Source organism: Rhyacophila brunnea, unplaced genomic scaffold, assembly GCF_057557595.1.
Source record: "Rhyacophila brunnea isolate RB1 unplaced genomic scaffold, BYU_Rbru_1.0 scaffold_12, whole genome shotgun sequence".
In the NCBI taxonomy this organism is placed as follows: Eukaryota; Metazoa; Arthropoda; class Insecta; order Trichoptera; family Rhyacophilidae; genus Rhyacophila; species Rhyacophila brunnea.
In genome coordinates this window covers 23643259-23662008 of record NW_028232774.1, presented here as the reverse complement: position 1 = coordinate 23662008, position 18750 = coordinate 23643259, and the positions used below count along the sequence as shown (strand labels likewise).

The 18750-nt window shown below is 32.5% G+C and overlaps 1 protein-coding gene across 1 annotated transcript in view; it reads left to right on the top strand.

Moving 5' to 3' along the window:
- LOC147077947 (oxidative stress-induced growth inhibitor 1-like) overlaps positions 1 to 13994 on the top strand; it is an 83443-nt gene extending 69449 nt beyond the window's left edge. The window contains exons 5-9 of the mRNA XM_085961010.1: positions 5765 to 5965; positions 6506 to 6618; positions 7467 to 7648; positions 11845 to 12008; positions 12494 to 13994. Coding sequence (XP_085817136.1) covers positions 5765 to 5965; positions 6506 to 6618; positions 7467 to 7648; positions 11845 to 12008; positions 12494 to 13420 — 1587 coding nt within the window. The 3' untranslated portion in view covers positions 13421 to 13994. The remainder of the gene's footprint in view (positions 1 to 5764; positions 5966 to 6505; positions 6619 to 7466; positions 7649 to 11844; positions 12009 to 12493) is intronic.
- The last annotated feature ends 4756 nt before the right edge of the window (positions 13995 to 18750 follow it).

Genomic DNA, 18750 nt, shown 5'->3' with positions numbered 1-18750 from the left:
AACAATGTTATATAATGAGAAATCGAGTAATGCTTACAATGAGCAAATTCAGTCGGTCTCATCTTAATAACCAAGTTCGGCTATATATTGATTAACTGAGATAAAATTTGATTTTAATTAATTTCGGCCATGTTAAATATAATATGGACTATTGCGTACTTCTTCTGTAGCTACCAATATAAACACAATAAAAACATTCTAGATTCTCCATCAAGTGTTATAATACAAAAGGTACAGTAACATCTATTGGTAGAAAAAAAAAACCAACTGTTTCAGTCGACAATAAAAGTCATTTGTCATCGAATAGTCAATATCAAAACCTTTCAATCAAGCAGTTCACGAATACTGTATTTATCAGCAATAGACATATTAATACGTGTATTAATTAAGGCGCTAAGTACCAAAATAATAAAAACTGACATTTTTATAGAAAAATATTCTACATACCAACGCCAATCACTTCAACTATAGTCTAAGTGCCTCAAGCAAGTCAAAAAAATACAGCAAAATAATTAAACCTGTCGATGTTGTAAGTCCGTTGGCGTGTTTTATTTATAATGGTGTAAGTAGCACTGCAGTGGTTAACGGCATTCAATATAAAATAGCTGACGATGGTGTGTTGACATTTGCGAGTTCTTAATACCTAAAATTATAGAAGCTGCCGTGATTGCTTCACACTGTAAAACTACATTTTTCAAAAGGTCTGCTTCATGAAATTTTACTGCAATGACTCGGTATTTTGAAACTACAGGCAATACTACTTTTTGGTACTTAGAGCCTTATTTAATACACGTATTCATATAATAAAGCCATACTATCGTGTAATATTAGAATATAAAGTTCTATTACATAAATATTAACTATGTATCCATATAAAACTAGTTTTAGTAGTTGGACGTCATACCAAATTAAAACAACAAACAACTACAAGTTATTGTGTTCCCGACAGAAAATGACGAACAACTACAATCGAGTATAATAATTCTAACTCTAGTATGAAAATATTGTAAGTGTAAAAAAAGTTTACAATTGCCACTGTTGTCTTTTAGATTAGAGTCATCAAAATGTTGTATTTCTGTTTTCTTTATCTATTTTACAACACATGTCGATGATTTTCATGAGTAATCGAAAGTACGAACAATTGTTCAATGTAAATTTTTTCTTTACGTATGTATACTTGGCGGGGAAATTCCAGTATCCGAAACATAAAATGCAATAAGTATAACTAAATGATACATTCATAATGTATTGATAAGCTGTTTCTATTCTAATCTATACATAAAAATCGTGGAAAAAAAAACATTGCAATCTTCTTCCGCTTATCGTTACATAAATAAAAGCCGCCATGTTCAGCAGTCGAGAAGGTAATCTCCGTACACCTCTGGCTTTTTCGATGTTAAAACTTCAATGTTGATGTATTCTTCACCATGTGTCCCATGTAGCGGAGTCTTTGGATCATTATAAATTTCGCAATATCCAGCTCATCTGTACATACTAGTAGATATACAGTTTGTGATTAAGGTGATAACATCAGTGAAACGGCAAATAATTTTCAATTATAGGCGCGACGAAATTTTGGACTCGCTCGCATTCTGAGAGAGAACGTCAAGTTGGAAACACGTCACTTTGTTTCGTGATGGCGACCGGCGTATTAATTCTTAAATCGTGTAAAGATGACTAAAAACGTTACCCATTACTTTAAAAAGAAAACATGTCAATGAATATATTATTATTGTTACTAATAGAACAATAAACAGAACATAAAATGGACGTATGTTGGATTTATATGACAAATTATATTTCGTTTGGCAGGCGTCATTTGCACCCGCGACCCGCAATCCGCGCATCGCCTAGCCACGATCTTTTGAGACCGTGCCTCAACTGAGGTACAACCTTAAATGACCCTCACCATTTGTCATCTCATATATTTTTGCCTACGAATCTTATTCAATAATATTTTCTAAGAAAACAATAACCGACCCATTGTAAAGGTATTTTAATGTTCAATTTACTTTTAATATTATAATGTTATTTGAATGCATGATTGAAATGCATCACATTTGCATGTTGAATCATTGTTTTTTAATGAAATAACAAACTTCCAGAACTTTATGCAAGTAATTAAACAACACAAGATAAGAAGTTTGAGAAAAATATCTCATAAATCCCAGGATGATAGGTGTTATGTACATAACAAAAGATAAAAAAATTTCATTACATGCCCTTTTGATTACTGCTCTATTTAGGAAGTTGTTTTTTTTTTTTTTTTTGCTTTATCATGGAAAAGATTTAAGCCACAATATCATGTCCTCAATATTATCTTATTGATAAAAAAAAAAACATATTGCTCTTGTTGTGGCTGTGCATGATTGATGTGGTTCCTGAACTTCTGAAACTAATATTGTTAGTAAATATTTTTTTATTTGAGACTGAATATGAATAAATACACATGATTTAATTTATTAATTAAAATATTTCATCAGCTTTAATCAGGCATTGTCAACTGAAATGAAAAAGAAAGCATGTATGACAGTGCGAAAATGATATGTTGAAGTGTCATGACCGCAATCGTGGCGCTGCGATCTATGCCAGTATTGTAGTTCTCGAAACTTCACGTTAAACTTGCCGCAGACTACACCATACTAAATTATGTATTTTCAATAAAGCACATCACATTATTAAATCTTCTATCTTCATTCAGGGCCTAATGCATTGTAATACTTTTTAATAACTATTAAGAAATACCCAAAGAATTTGGACTATAATAATATTTCTGTTATGACATTTGAAATTACTTTGCAAGCGCGTGAAGCATGGGTAGGTAACGTGGTAAACTCTACAAGTGTTAAGATCGCTAAGTTGCCATTCAGATTTTTTTACATACTCAACGGCAATCATTTTTTTATGTTCATTGTGATTACATACTTAAGTGCAGTTATAAACAGTTTTACATAATTTTTACAGGATTTTTCAACTAAATAATTACGCCGAAGTGTAGTATTATTGGCTGCTTATCTATTCGTGACGAATTGTCTTTTTATACACCATGCAAATTGGCAAATAAATGTCACAGTAGAGTGAAGTTCTCTGCAAATGAACCTGCAATGGGGACACTATTTAGTTCCTAATTTAATCAGTGATCCATTGATTCTTTTTTTGCTTCAATTTCATACATCATGTAAACGTAAACAGGAATCAAATAAATATATAGTTTCAGACAAATCGAGATTGTAGAGTACTGATTATTTATACAGACACCAACCAAAGAGGAATATACTTTCTTTTATTCAACGAATAATTCATAAGATTTAAAAATGTTACACCTATTAGACAAAATCTTAAAAAAATATGGTGCCGAACTAAACTCCCGAAACCTATCCATCAGATTCCGGCCAATGTACTGTAGTTATACATAATATTGTATGGATGCAGGTTCGAGTCCTAGTTATTTCAATTTTGCCAGTAGAAGAGCCACTGGTTTGACTCGTTACGTGTTATTTGTTATGAACTCGTTGGGGTGTCCATATGCTTCGCCCAATTTTTATAATGTACATTAAATTATATAAAATAGTTTCAGAATCACTGAGAAGCGTGTTCACTATCTCTTGTTTACAATAAAGTCATCATTGTTTATCTTCTATCCAAATAAGAATCTTACCTGCACTGATAAACCTGCCGAAATAACGCCACAGGTACATAAAAGATCCGTGATAAGAAATAGCACAGTCACGTCTGCTTCCATTAATAGCGAGAACAAAATGGAAGACGGAATAAGATGTCAGATAATACTCAGAGCTTCAGCCTAATTCCGTTTTTGCATTCCAAAATGTTGAGCTGCAATTTGAAGTGCATCTTGTATATGATACCTGTGGCGGAGGGTGGCAGTAGGCTGTGAAGATTCGATATAGATAGTGCATGCATACTAAACTTTGTCAGTCATAATTATTGGTTTGTTTTTAATATTAAATTAAATCTTGCCTAGACCTGACTAGACTGTGGAGATCCAACTAAAATAATGTACACTCTGTCGGTCATACTTATTTATTCTCATTGAACTAAGAATACAAATTGCAGATGGTTTTTCAAATTCGATTAAACTGCCTAACCAAACCTTGATAAACAAAAATTGTTCTTCTATCTATGAAATATGTAAAATTGTATAAGTCAATGGCATATTTTACAGATAGAAGAATATTTTTCACCTAATATCTATTATAGTTTGCTTTATACAGGGTTTAGTTGATTTTTACTTCTAAAATCTCTGTTTCTTTTGCTTTTTCATAAGTATTACGGACTCAAACCAGCTAAGTCACTGTCATTGCAATATTTTTCCTTTGAAAATCCATTTTCCCCTTATATACTTTCAGTTCAGAACTATATAAAGTACGTATTCAGCGATAAGTTTTAATCACGCGTGGTTATTTGTATGATCTTTACCGTGTGTAAGCCCGTGCGCTTCTTGATGTGCGGGAAAGCGCCTAAATGTGCATGCCGCTAATATGGACTTACCGTTGTTTACCTCTGCATACAGACATGTATAAATATGTATTGTTCATTATTAACATCTATTATCTATTTATTAGCATCAATTATAATATCTTCATTGTTATATGATGATTGTTTTAGTACCAATTCATCAAAAAATAACATTAATGGTTTATCAATTAAACATAGGTTTTGTCACATTTCGTGCTCAAAATCATCCACAATATCTTTTACACTTTCACAGATAACGTGTGTTAGTGGATATTGTTATAATTCCACTTAATGCTAGTGTTTTAGTCTGTGTGACAGAATTATGTTTATTTAAATTAGGCGATATTAAAAGAATGATAATGAATTTCATCATACTGATATCATTGGCAGTGGCAGCCGATGTTTCTGACATTCTCGGTATTGTGGGTTCACGTAAAATTGCAAATAACAGTGTGTAACTAACAACCAATGTGTCAACAACAGGTCTTCGATTTCTATGTTGCCTACATCCAATGCAATGAAATCTGCCATATTACAATTATTCAACCTTACTAAAAACATTTTGTACTGAAAGTATTAAAGTCAAAGATATCGAAGAAAACCTTCTTGCATGAACCCTAAGTGAAGGCAAAAGAGGACCACTGATCTCTCATTTTTATTTTTTATGTAATTTAATTTAATGTATTTTAAGTATGTCAAACTAAAATTGCCTTCTCAAATAATATGGAAGAAGATTTAATATCTTTGGTTAAAGCCAAGTAATTGTTATTGAAAAGTTTCACTGGATGGAGGAAGTTCACGTAAACAAATCACTTTCTATAATCAGCTTTACAAAATTAAAAGTAATTTAATTGATATGGGTGATGGCATTTTTAGAAAAACATGTTTTTTTTTTACATTAATTTTTGCGTTATCACACAGGCATCTAGGTCATGATTTTATTAGATTTCTTAAAAAATTCATCTCATTTAAAATTCTATATTTTAATATTGTTGAGATATTATAAAATTAAATAACAAGTAATTAATTGGTTTATACCAGGCATATGGTAGTAGCTCGTTTAATTTTAATCGGCCAATAATAATTGAAGTCCGCATAAAAAACATACCTCTTAAAGAATATACGTAGTCCAATGCGTAAGGTATTGGCTGCTCATACCAGGTGTTCTGGCTTCAATTTCGTTTAAGTCTTTTTTCTATCAAATTTGGATGCATTCACAAAAATGTAAAACTTTATTTAAATTGTCTCAACATACGTACTTAGAAGTGATGTCTCTGTATTATTTCAGGTAGACCATGTGGTGCTAGGCCGCGGTCCTGTCGGTGGCTCGTGGCACGACATTGATTCCGGTGTGGTGACCCTCAGCCCCGCAAGATGGATGACGCTGCCCGGAAAAGACCGTTTGCCCCCCCTGGAGCCTGATCAGAGGGCTCCCGTGCCCACCGTTGCGGCTTATTACGAGAGCTATGTCATGCAGACCAGTTTACAGGTTGGTACACACATTTTAAACAGAATTATATCGCTATTTCTGGTCGGCATACTAATGGCTATTCAGGACCAGTCGATTCCAGAATTGAAGGATTTGAATCGGAAGCATCAGGTTTCTGAGTGTATTAGGACCGTAGTTTCTGATTCAAATTAGCTTTTGGAAATTTCAACACAGTCTGTTTCATTAGGGGAGAGTTTACTTATAATTCATTTCGAAGGAATGATTTTAATAATCCATTTTTACGCTGGGTCTGCTGTGATGGTTTGCGTAGTTTTAAATTAATATCATCAATGTGTAATTTTTTTCCGACCATGTCCGATCCTGATAAGATCATATGGGCCTCCACAGAGTGGAGGTTTGTATTGACAGATTTTTGTTTTTACAATGTAATAAATATAATTACACTATTAGAATATGGCCTGAGCTCATAATCAGTTAATTAGTAACTATATCACTGCAGACTAAGATAATATATTGTTGCAGACATTATTTTAAAGTGAGTGTTGAAGTATCTATAATTCTGTCATTACTGCATTCCAGCGTTTCTTCAGAAACAACACACTAGTGACATCTGTGAAACCAATCAAGTTCTTGGGCAAGATGGATTGTGCTGCAGTCGGGTGTCCTGCCACAGCCGCCTGGTGTGTTTCCGGGTAAGAAAAAATACAATAAATCAATCAGGTCAAAATCTAATAAAATACACACATATATGATATTCTGTGGTTTCACACAACACATACCTAATGATTTATAACTTCTAAAATGTTTAAAATCTTTTATTTTGCTTATATTTATTGATATAAAGGGTTTATCACAGCTAATAAAAATGGACATTTTGATCTATTTGAATATACAAAACCATAGAAAAAAACTAACTTTAAAACAGAGCATTAGAACGGAGCTCGGAGCAGGAATACGGAGCACTGGAGCGATGGGATTTTACCCGGAGCAGGAGCGGAGCCGGAGTACCGAAAATTTGTAGTGCTGCACTGCTCCGAATATTTTTTTTTTATTAAATTTTCGTCTTAAAATCCAATGAAAATAGTATATTTCAACACTGGAATTATTTGAAATAACACAGCCGAGTGATAAATAACCTCACTTTTTTGATAGAAGAAATAATGAGAGACGATTTGCTGTCGGACATTTTAATTTTTTTAACATTTGTATACATATAATACTTACTAAAACTATTTACCCGGAGCGGAGCCGGAGCAAGTATTAGGTACCAGAGCGGAGCAACTCAAAAAAGAGTTCGCTCCAATGCTCTCCTTTAAAACCAACCTGTTCGCTTAACAGGAAAAATTGTCAAATTAAACTATTATTTTTATTCAACGAATAATTCACAAGATTTTAAAATGTAACATTCATTATTGAACAATCTTAATTATTCAGAAACATACGCAGAAACTATTAGTTTACTTCGTCATAATTATGTGTGGTGCAGTTGGCTAAATTGGTAAAGCGCACCTCTTTATAATTTGTAATTTTTTTTTTATAGGTATGACTCAGCCAAAAAAGAATCATTCCGTTACGTGTGCTCGCGCGTCATCCTAGCCACCGGTGCCTCCGATAGACCGAACTCTCTGAGGAAACCGGACGGGGATGGAGTGGGCGGAGGCGCCATCCGAAGCCCGCGAGGCTTACAGGCTGCCCTTAAGACTCTTGAGACAGATGGACGAGGTAATTAATAGCATGACGAATACCAATCTCATGCATTGCACGGACATTCAAGAAAATCTCCTTGAAGATATTATAATAAAATGTCAAAACAGACCGCCATCTACCGATGCATAAAATATATTTAGTATGTTTGTCGCTAAATTTCAAAACCCGCTACAGTACTCTCCCAGTAATCCGCCACCCCAAAAACCAGACAAGTGTCCAATTAGTGAAAGCGGCGGATTATAGTGTGTGCATACAAAATATGGTAAAAATTAAAACAGGTATTTCGTAAAAATAGTTTTTTTGAGAAATTTGTACTAGCAAATTACCGTATTATTTATAATCAAAATTAAGTATTTACTAAACTATACATATTTATAAACTAAGATTATTACCTAACTAAATATCAAAATTCCGCCCATGGTGGCCGCGCGGCTTAAGCGTTCGACTATAACGCCGTGGGTCCCAGGTTCGAATCCTGGGTCTGGCAAGTACACATATTGTTTTTCAATTTGTGTGTGTCAGGGTATGGACCTAATGGGTTGAACAAGTGACTGACATCCATTTTCCACAAAAAACAAAATCTGTCAATACAAACCTCTACTCTGTGGTAGCCCATATGATCCTATTAGGATCGGACATGGTCGAAAGAAAAGAAAAGAAAAATATTAAAAACAGGAAATCACCAGTTATCGTAGTATATTCTTGGGTTTTCACCGTGTCTCCTTCTTCCTTCTTTACTCGACGTTTCGGGCTCGTTGCAGAGGCCATTATCAAGAGATATGTTTTATGATGAAATGTGGTGTAGGTATGTGAATGTAAACGTTGCTCTAAGAATGTCAAAAGGAATCCGATTATCTAAGAGCAAACGTTGCTCAGAGTAATCTGTCAATCACCAGTTGTTCATTGAGGCAGGTATTCTTGAATGGTTTAGGATTCCTGGCTTTTCCTATGACCAAAAGTTTCATTTTGTGTGTCCCGGTTGCATTGGAGCACGGCATTATTGTGATGCGGTCCTTGGGCAGTTTCCTCCCTGGTACATTACTTTCTTCGTGTTGAATGTACGTTTTACAAAGGAGAAGTTTCCAAAAAAAACCCGTCTCATCTGCGTTGTATACTTGTACGCGGCTAACTACTGAATTTGACAATCGAATACCGGCGAATTATAGAGCTTGATTTTGTGCTTTCAACTAGTAAAAATAACGGCGGATTATAGTAGTTGTCGGATAATCGAGCGGTGTATTACTGAGAGTGTACTGTATAACATTTTTTCATTTTTTTTTGAGAAAATCAATAAAAACTTCTCAGTTTATGGATAATGGGATTATTGATGTTTTTCTTTTTTTGCCCAATGATATATCATTATTGAAAATATTTTGCATACCTATTATTATTATATTCTATTCCACTGATTAAATAAAAGGGTTACATGTTTGGTTATAGCAGCTTTTGTAACTTACATAGTGTATAACGGTTTTTGAAATACACATTGAAGGTTATAGCATATTTTGACAACTTAAGGGGGACATGCTCAGCGTAGGTCAAAATGGAGCTTTTGTTCTATTTTCAAAGCATGATCCTGGACATACCTTAAACGTTGTAGATAATCTATTTATATAATTTTGAAGCCTTATTATCCTTTATATTTATTTTAAACATTTGATGACTGCATAAAGTATTTTTATTACATAAAATAGTATTCTTTTAAACCTCTCGCTCTAATGTTTTAGAATATAGTCATATTTCAGTACATAAATGTGCAGTGGTGTTAAGATTTTTTACATTTATTAATTTTTAAACGCATTTATAAAACCATCAGTATAATTTATATCGACATTATTATAGTGAAATATTTACGATAAAAAATTATATTGATAATCTCTGTGATCTCAAATTTGACAAGAATTGGGCATTTTATTATTCAAAAAATGGGCAAGATTAACACATTTGAAGATAATACTAATTATAAGCTGTGTGTTATGTGTAATACTAATAATAATGTCGATATATATTATACTGATGGTTTTATAAATGCGTTTAAAAATTAATAAATGTAAAAAATCTTAACACCACTGCACATTTATGTATTGAAATATGACTATATTCTAAAACATTAGAGCGAGAGGTTTAAAAGAATACTATGTTATGTAATAAAAATACTTTATGCAGTCATCAAATGTTTAAAATAAATATAAAGGATAATAAGGCTTCAAAATGATATAAATAGATTATCTACAACGTTTAAGGTATGTCCAGGATCATGCTTTGAAAATAGAATAAAAGCTCCATTTTGACCCACGCTGAGCACGTCCGCCCTTAATGTAGGAATGTTCCATTGGTGGTACGGTACGTGGTAGGATGAATTAGGATTATTTTTATTTAAACTTTTTACATATGTCCTACAAAAATTTTGTTTTCTCAATACCAAAATATATGTATATCTGAAATGAAACAGTTAATTAGATAAAATTTGCGTAGTACGTATTTTAACTAGTTAGTCAGTTAGTAACTTTTTATATTAATTTATCTGCTGGGTATCATTATTTAGCGTATACAAAATATTATATAGTTATATTAGAACAAGAATTTTAAATGATTTTGTGACAATCTATTCTTTGTAAAAAAATATATTAGAGAAAAGAACAGTTTTAACCACTCATAATTGCCACTGGAAATTCATTTCTAACATATTTATGTCAAATTTAACTTACTGTTTTTGGCGCATTTGGTTGACTTTCCAAGATTTTGGTTGGCTCAACCACTTCCTTGCTTTATTAATTGGAGATTTAACCATATTCACAAGTTCGTCACACATTTTAATAGTTAAATTGTCAAATCAACAATATAACATTCTTCTCGCATCTCATAATGTAAATGTACTGGCGGCCATGTTGCTTTTAGTCTGATTTTCGCTTTCTATTGGTCAGTTGTGTTAAAGCGGTTTTGGAATGTTACACATAGTGTTAAAGCGGGAATTGATAGTCGCGTTGATTTTGTTTCATAAATGACAGTCAATCGTAGCGGATTTTGAAGGAGGCGATTTAATAACGAATCCATTGATTTATATGTCTTAATTATTTCAAAAGGGTGTTATAGCGGGTTTTGAAATTTAGTGACACATGTCTCCATCAAGTGTTACCGTAACAGTACTCGGTAGATTTCAGTATTGTTCAAACTCTTTGGAGGTATTTTATTTTCACAAATTTAATCGTAATATTTGAATTATTATGCACTATGTCCTCATTTTAGGTATTTTCAAATTAAGTATGCTAAAATGTTTCCCTTACAATATACTGCATTATTTTCACTTGAAATATTCTTAATTTCTCAAGTATTTCCACATAGACAAACACTCATTCGCTTATTAACCCATTATCAGCTTTTCTAGACACTGCGAGTCACTATTACAGAAGTATGTAGTGTATTGTATGGATTATATGACGCACCCCTAAAATAAATCATCATATGTACAAACCGTATTATGAAGTAGTGTTATTTTACTATTTAAATTTCTTCAGATTCTGTTTCTGATTTTTCTGAACTCTTTTCGACTCTGGGTCATTAATATGTGCAATTTTCCATAAAATAGTGTCTTCTTTACCGTCAAAGGTGCGCAACATTTTTTTAAAGAAAGTACTCCCCGTTGTGTTGATTGTATGACGCCATCGATTATAAATGCATCCTGTTTTCAAAGACAATAGAATAGGAAAAATCATTTGTCTTATAATCGATATATTCCAAAAATAAGGTGACAGAATATTAACTTGCCTTTCGATGAAATATTTTGAATACAAAGAACTGGGGACATAAAAACATATAATTCCAATATGTCGAAATACTTGATGTATTGGACAACAATCCCACAAAATAATCATGGTGTTTTAATTGAAGTTTACATAAAAGTGGACTGGGTCCACTTTTACTTTCAGGCCTTCAAATGAGACAGCAATAGAAATGATTGAAATAGTTGCAAAAAACACCGGAATATCTGAAGAGCAGCGTGATTGTGAAAAACGAGTTGATCTCTTGGTCGATAGACCTACTCAGATGGTTTAATTATGATTCCAATACGGCTCTTCGAGCGGCAGATGATAAGCCGAACCTCTGCGCTTTGATACCGCTTTGATACCCTCCTACGAGGTGAGGTACATTAAAAAGGGAGAAAATCAAAAAAAACTATTGGCGTTTATTAAATATTCATGTAATCATTTCAGGAATTGAAGCTACGTTACCGGTCCTGGTTATTGGTTCTGGTCTGAGTGCAGCCGACGCCATCTTGCGGTTGAGAAACGGAGGGCTGAGGGTGGCGCACGCTTACCGAGGGCCATCCGCCGCATTAAAGGCTTTGCCTCCATTGCTGTATCCTGAATATCATCAGGTAAGCGATCAGTTGGATCAGGAATATGAGGTGCCTGTCTTTGAGAAAATCAAATGATATATTGTGACCTCACTTGGAATTGAACCCGGAGCCCCCAGATGAAAGGCCAGCGCCTTACGCGCTAGACTACGATATAATGAACTTGATACCAATACAACTGCACATAAAATTATTCAATTCAAAAATCAAACTGCCTTCAAAATTTGTAATATGGAATATGTATAAGACTTCTCTCTAGAGTCCTAAGTCTTCGTTTGCGACATACCCAATGTGCGTATAGTATGCATAAGTGGGAATTGAAGCCCTCTCCTTCTGTGTATTGCTATTTCTTCATAACTGCGACTTTTTCTGTCGTTTCTATGTATTCTTCTATGTTGTTGTCTACACCCTTCTGTAATACGAGTGATTTAATGACAGATAGTTTATTATCATACGATAAAATTATTTTGCTATTAAAAATATAATATGCATTTTGGTAATTTTAGGTCCATCATATGATGAAGGAAGGAACGTCCGGCAACCACCAGTTGTACACAGCTTTACCGGACCACATACTTTTAGAAATCATGCAAGACGGGAAACCGATCTCAGAAGATGACGATGAATCCGATGTTAACTATTTCGCAACGAGAACTGTCAAATTGTTGAATACTAAGACAGATGAGGTATTAGAAATGGAAGTATCACTGTGCATTGTGTTAATAGGATCGCGTCCAGACTTGCATTTCCTGCCTGATAACTTCGACTCTGATTATCTGACGTGGAATATCAACGGAGAAAGCCTCAAATCAGACGTATTTTCAAAAGTCGACAGGCTAGGAAATCTACAAAAACAAAATAAGAACAGGAAATCAACTAATCACCCGTCGGAAATGTGTATTAAGTGTTTATACTCAAAGACCGTTAGCCCGAACGTTAAAGAAGACAATCAACGGAACAACTATGGCAGGACATGCTTGCTGAAAACTTGGGACAATTTTAAATTTATCGTCGGACAAGGCTTGCAAATGACACGACAAGAAAACAAAAGTGTAAATACTGAAAATACATCACTACTCGATAAAACTCGTGATGACAAACTTGTAAATAATAATAACACCGCATACCAACTGAGCAGTGACAAATCTTCACTGTTAAATAATACTAAGTTTGATTCCTTAAGTAATCCTGAATTCCAAGGGTGCGGAGTGGGCTTAGGTGTACACTCCGATAGACCCATAGACAGTAGGACCAATCCTATTTATATAGACAAGGCGTCGCATACTGTGCAAAACGCTCCGAAGGGATTGTACGCCCTGGGGCCGTTGACGGGTGACAACTTTGTCAGGTTTATTCCCGGAGGCGCGTTGGCGATCGTGAGTCACATCTGGAATGAGAAGAAAGCAGAGGAAAATGGCCAGGATCCGGCGTGAGATTTTATGGATGATAAACTATTTCTGTAATGTTACCGTGCGAATGGTTTGTTATGTCGTTCTGTAACACGAATTTTTCATCACCTCTATTAAGCTCTTAGTGCTTCTTAAACAGAAAGTATGCTTTAATTAAAACATGTTGTAAATCTGTTTTTATGTGACGTGTCAATCCATAATTTAAAAAAAAACAAAACCCACTTGAGATTTGAAATTACTTGGTCAAAATGTTCTTTGTTCCAATCTGAATGAATAATATTTGAGAAATCTCTATTTTTGATTTTGTTTTGATAATAGTCACTTATGAGCAGTAAAATAGGGTGATGACTATTACTATCTAATAGTTATCTACTACGGCATTAACATTAATTTTTTTTATTGAATTGTTGACAAGTCGATTGATTTTTGGAATAGCCCTATATGTATATTTAATGTCGAAAATATGGTCATACCCTACCTATGACGTATTGAATGCAATCACCAAAATGGTTGTTGAACTGTCAAGCATCATAGGTTAACCATACTTCACTAAAGGGAAGCTCAGATAAATAAAATAAAATTTAAATTTTATCATTCTATCACTAAAATAGGCCCAGTATTGCCAGCATATATAATAAAATAAGGGGTGAATTTCCAATTCAAGTATCCCATGTGATTTCATGTACATATAATAATTTACATCTTCTATTATTTTTGTAATATAAGACTTGTTTTTTTTATATTTCTATCGGCTCATTTTATACGTAAATTAGTATACATCGTTCTATCAAGAATTAGTGCACATTGTGTAATTTTTGTAATATGAATACATACATTGTTTTAGTCAAGGAGAGATCTGATAAATAATATTTTATTACGATAATAAGTATTATGTAATTTTTCCCCAATTTTAATCGTCGGTAATAATGGAAACTACATCAATTTCAAAGACAATAAGAAAGTCGTATCAAAATAATATTCACTTACAGCCACACCATTATTGAATAATAAACAATCTTTTGTCAAATTATTTTTGACTTGATACAATTCAATGTCAAATAATTTCTTGTTATTTTATTTATGGGATTGAAAAATTATACATATATGTAGTGGAAAAAACACACATTAATAGTTTGTTTTAAAGTTACAGTTATTTGGAATAATTTTAATCGAGACCAACAATATGTCGTTGATGGCAGTGGCGAAGGGTGGAGGTAGGCTGTTAAGATCCGCCATAAATAGTGCACATTAAACTTTTTCAGACATACATATTTGTTTTCATTGAAATAAGACTACAATTTACAGATAGTATAGGTTAGATTTTAAAATTCAATTAAACCCTGAGAAACCAAGCCATAATAGATATTAGTCAAAAAATACATGTCTATCTATAAAATATCTAAAATTATGCAATTAAATCATACATAACTTTGAGTATTTTATAGATAGAATAATATTTTTTATTTATTATAGTTTGGTTTACGCAGGGCTTAATGAATCAAAAAAATGAACCAAAAATATGTGTAATATGTAGTTTTAATCCAACGAAAACAAATAACTATGAATGAAAAATTGTACACAATTTTGTCGTATTGCCCAAATTAGACCAAATCTATTATGGTTTCGTTTAGGCAGGGTTTAATTGATTTTTAAAAACTAACTAATACCGTAGTATATTCTTGGGTTTTCACCGTGTCTCCTTCTTCCTTCTTTACTCGACGTTTCGGGCTCGTTGCAGAGGCCATTATCAAGAGATATGTTTTATGATGAAATGTAGTGTATGTATGTGAATGTAAACGTTGCTCTAAGAAAGTCAAAAGGAATCCGATTATGACACGGTGAAAACCCAAGAATATACTACGATAAAAAACAACCGTGAAAGCCTCAAACATTACTAACTAATACCATCTGTAAATTGAAGTCTTAGTTCAATAAAAACAAATACATATGACTAACAAAGTTTAGTGTGCACTATTTATAGCGAATCTTAACAGCCTACCTCCACCCTTCGCCACTGGTTGATGGTGATGATGTTAATAATATATAATTATTTATCTAATATTACAATGGACTTGAGTGACCAAGACAAATTGGAAGTTGTGTTATTTTTCTTTTAAAAATACTTCCAGTTCTTAAAAATTGTGTCAGGAAGCGCCAATTAATTATATATTCTTCTGCGACAACCTTATGAATTTAATTTATTTTTTCATTCATTTGAGAGGTTTCATTTTTGCTAGTGCAGAAAACATTTATTTTATAACATGTAGACAATTAATAATACTTAGTTTTGTACTATTTCCATTGAGTTGATTTTGCGCAACCTAGGTTTCACCTTTCAGCATCATGATATCTCCCTGAACACACCGAAAGTAAAACCCGGGTTGCAAAAAAATCACTCAAATGGATTAGTACAAAACTTGTCAGATGGCAATATTTTTTTCGGTTCGTTTCGGTGTGCCCAACATCAATCATCAAACAATCCACAACATTTGCTGGAACAAATCTTAATATGTTAGTTATTTCAATATAGTTCCTGTTATTTTGCATGTGCATTCATACTGGCACTTACTATTGTAATAATATCTCTAATTAAACTGTCAACAGATGGCAGCAGTGATTAAGTACAGATTATTAAATGTATATTTATGAATCTATGGTTACTCAATGTGAAAACATAAATCATATTTATTGGCTAATAAGTACTTTTTTTTTTAATTATTGACCATACCAATTACCTGGAGTACATATTCTCTCAAAAAATGTCTCAATATAATTAATTGTTACACGTTTCTTGTAATTTTTTATATTGTATGCATGTGACCACAACATCTGTTTGGATTATAATTAAAAATTACTAGCATTAAAAAAAGTAGAAGCTGTTATATATTTCTAGTTATTCGGTACTTATTATTTATTTAGATTAATTGTCGTTTTTGCTTCATAAATATTCCACAACTCATTTTCAGTATAATACTGTTATATACTTATTATTGTTTTAATACCAGTGCTTAATTTATTTTTAATAACTCTATGATAAAGTATTGCTACCTTATGTCTTATTGTTCAAATATTTTTGTTTCACAAATTGAGAGGTTTTTTTTATTGTTATTAATTAATACATAATATTGTTTCAACAAGCAACACTAAATTAATAAATTTCATTAAAAAAAATTTGCTGATTCAATTTGATACTTGTATTCTGTGATAAAGATTTTTTTTATTATTGTAGTTGTGTTGTGTTTTTAGCAGTTATATTATACTTATTAAATTTTGCAATTGTTTTAAGCTACGGGTAGACATAATATGAGCCAAACGCATTGAGTATTTCCAGCTCAGCGACCAAAAAACACGATTCATTAGAATTTGAATGTTTGCTAACGTTTACCATATACATGCCTGAATTGGATCATGTTATGCACTCAGAATAAGTGACATCTTCACAAATACTAAGATAATTAGCTTCTTTGTGTTTTCCAATTCAATCAATCTATATTTTTGTGTTCCAATTTTTATCATAATATAAATATAAATCAATTCATTTATAACTAACAATGCCGAAGAAAATCTTATATGCGGATACATATTATATTATATAAAAGTTATGCTGAAAGTTTTACTGCAGTTGATTAAAATAGCTGCAAGTAATTTCATATTACATATTCATTTGTTGCTTCAAGCTTCGCATGTGTTCTGTTAGATTTATTTGCCAAGGCCGCACTATGATATACACACCTTGTAATAGTGTTATGGGCCAAATAGAAGTTTTTTTTATACATAAAACTATCTTAGTATTTCTATTCTCTCTTCTATTGACAATCATCTAAAATAACAGCGCGTAAGCGTAAGTAACCAAAGGAAGAAATCGACAGCAGATCGCCATTTTTTTGTTTATTTACAAACAGTGTTGCCATCTGCTCCAAATCGCTTCTTTTAAAGTCAGTTTTGTAATTAGGTACTCTGTAAGTAATGTACATTTATGTGTACTTCCAAAGATTAATATTTTTTTAAATCATGACATTTTTAACAAAACCATCATTTTTTAATTATTCAATCTTGTTGGATTTAGATTTGGAGATAAAAATCGTATTTGGAAATGGAGTTGTATTTAAAAACAAAAACATTTCAGAGACCTGCTGGAATCACAATCAAATGTTTATTATAATCGCTGAAATTTTTTTTTTGTAGATATGTCGCTTTATCTCCTAATGCATAACGTGATCCACAATTGGACATAGTTATGCAGAAAGTAGCCAGTCCATAAAAAATAAAAAAATGAGATATTATATAGATCAGATGCGAGAAGGTTTTCTCTACGTTCTGCTGAAAATAGCCAAGCCGCAAAAAAATATTCTTGAAATAAAATACTATTTACAATTTTATATACATTTTTAATATCATGTTGCTAAAGTGCCATTATCTCAGCTCGACATTATTGTGGACTGGCTGCATTCTGCATAACTACGTACAATTGTCCTGTTCTATCCGTAACTTAATTCATAATACTTAAAATGAAAAAGACACTACTTAATAGTAATTTATAATGCGTTTATAAAAAAAATAAACAACACCCATTTTGTCTCAGATTAGACTTATGGTTGTGCAATTAAATTTAATTCAGATATAATTATAAGAGAATGGTGGAAATTTTTTTACATTGTTCACTAATTTTGTTGATAATTATGTAGATAAATACAATTGAATAATGATTAGACACTCTTGTCATGTAGAAAGTACACGTTTGGGATGTAGAATAGTTTGTTTGTGAATCAAGAGTGGTAGCAACTCGATAAGTTTTATTAATTAGTCATAGATTGTGAGATCTTATGATCTGGTTTGTTGAGACGAAATAATTATTGATACTTAGATATCGGGCATCAGATAATAAGATGTTTTAGAGTTGGCAGGATACTTATCCTAGTGTAGACTTGCGTAGAGCTACCGTGCGTCAATTGTATGCGTTCCATTACATAATGAACTTAACTTAAAATTTACTTAATTTTATTTTAATTTGTACTATTTTCACTGTATCAACTTATTGTGAAGCAAGGTTAGAATGCTTTCTGATTTCCACACTGTGACACTGTAAAATTTACATGTTTTTTCGTTCAATGTGTGCTCGGATCCAAGCCATCGATTCAATGGGTGTCAATCAAACCTAGTAAAAAAAGTCTGTTAAGATATCTTTACTTACACTATGGTGCCTCCATATAATATGCTCTATCGTGGAACGGTAGTGGTGACTTATAGAAAATAGTTTCTTCATAAAATTTACAATACAGTGTTTTGCCAATGAGAGTTTGGTATGTACATTGATTGATTCATTGATTTTTCTCCCTCACGCATTATCTATGAAA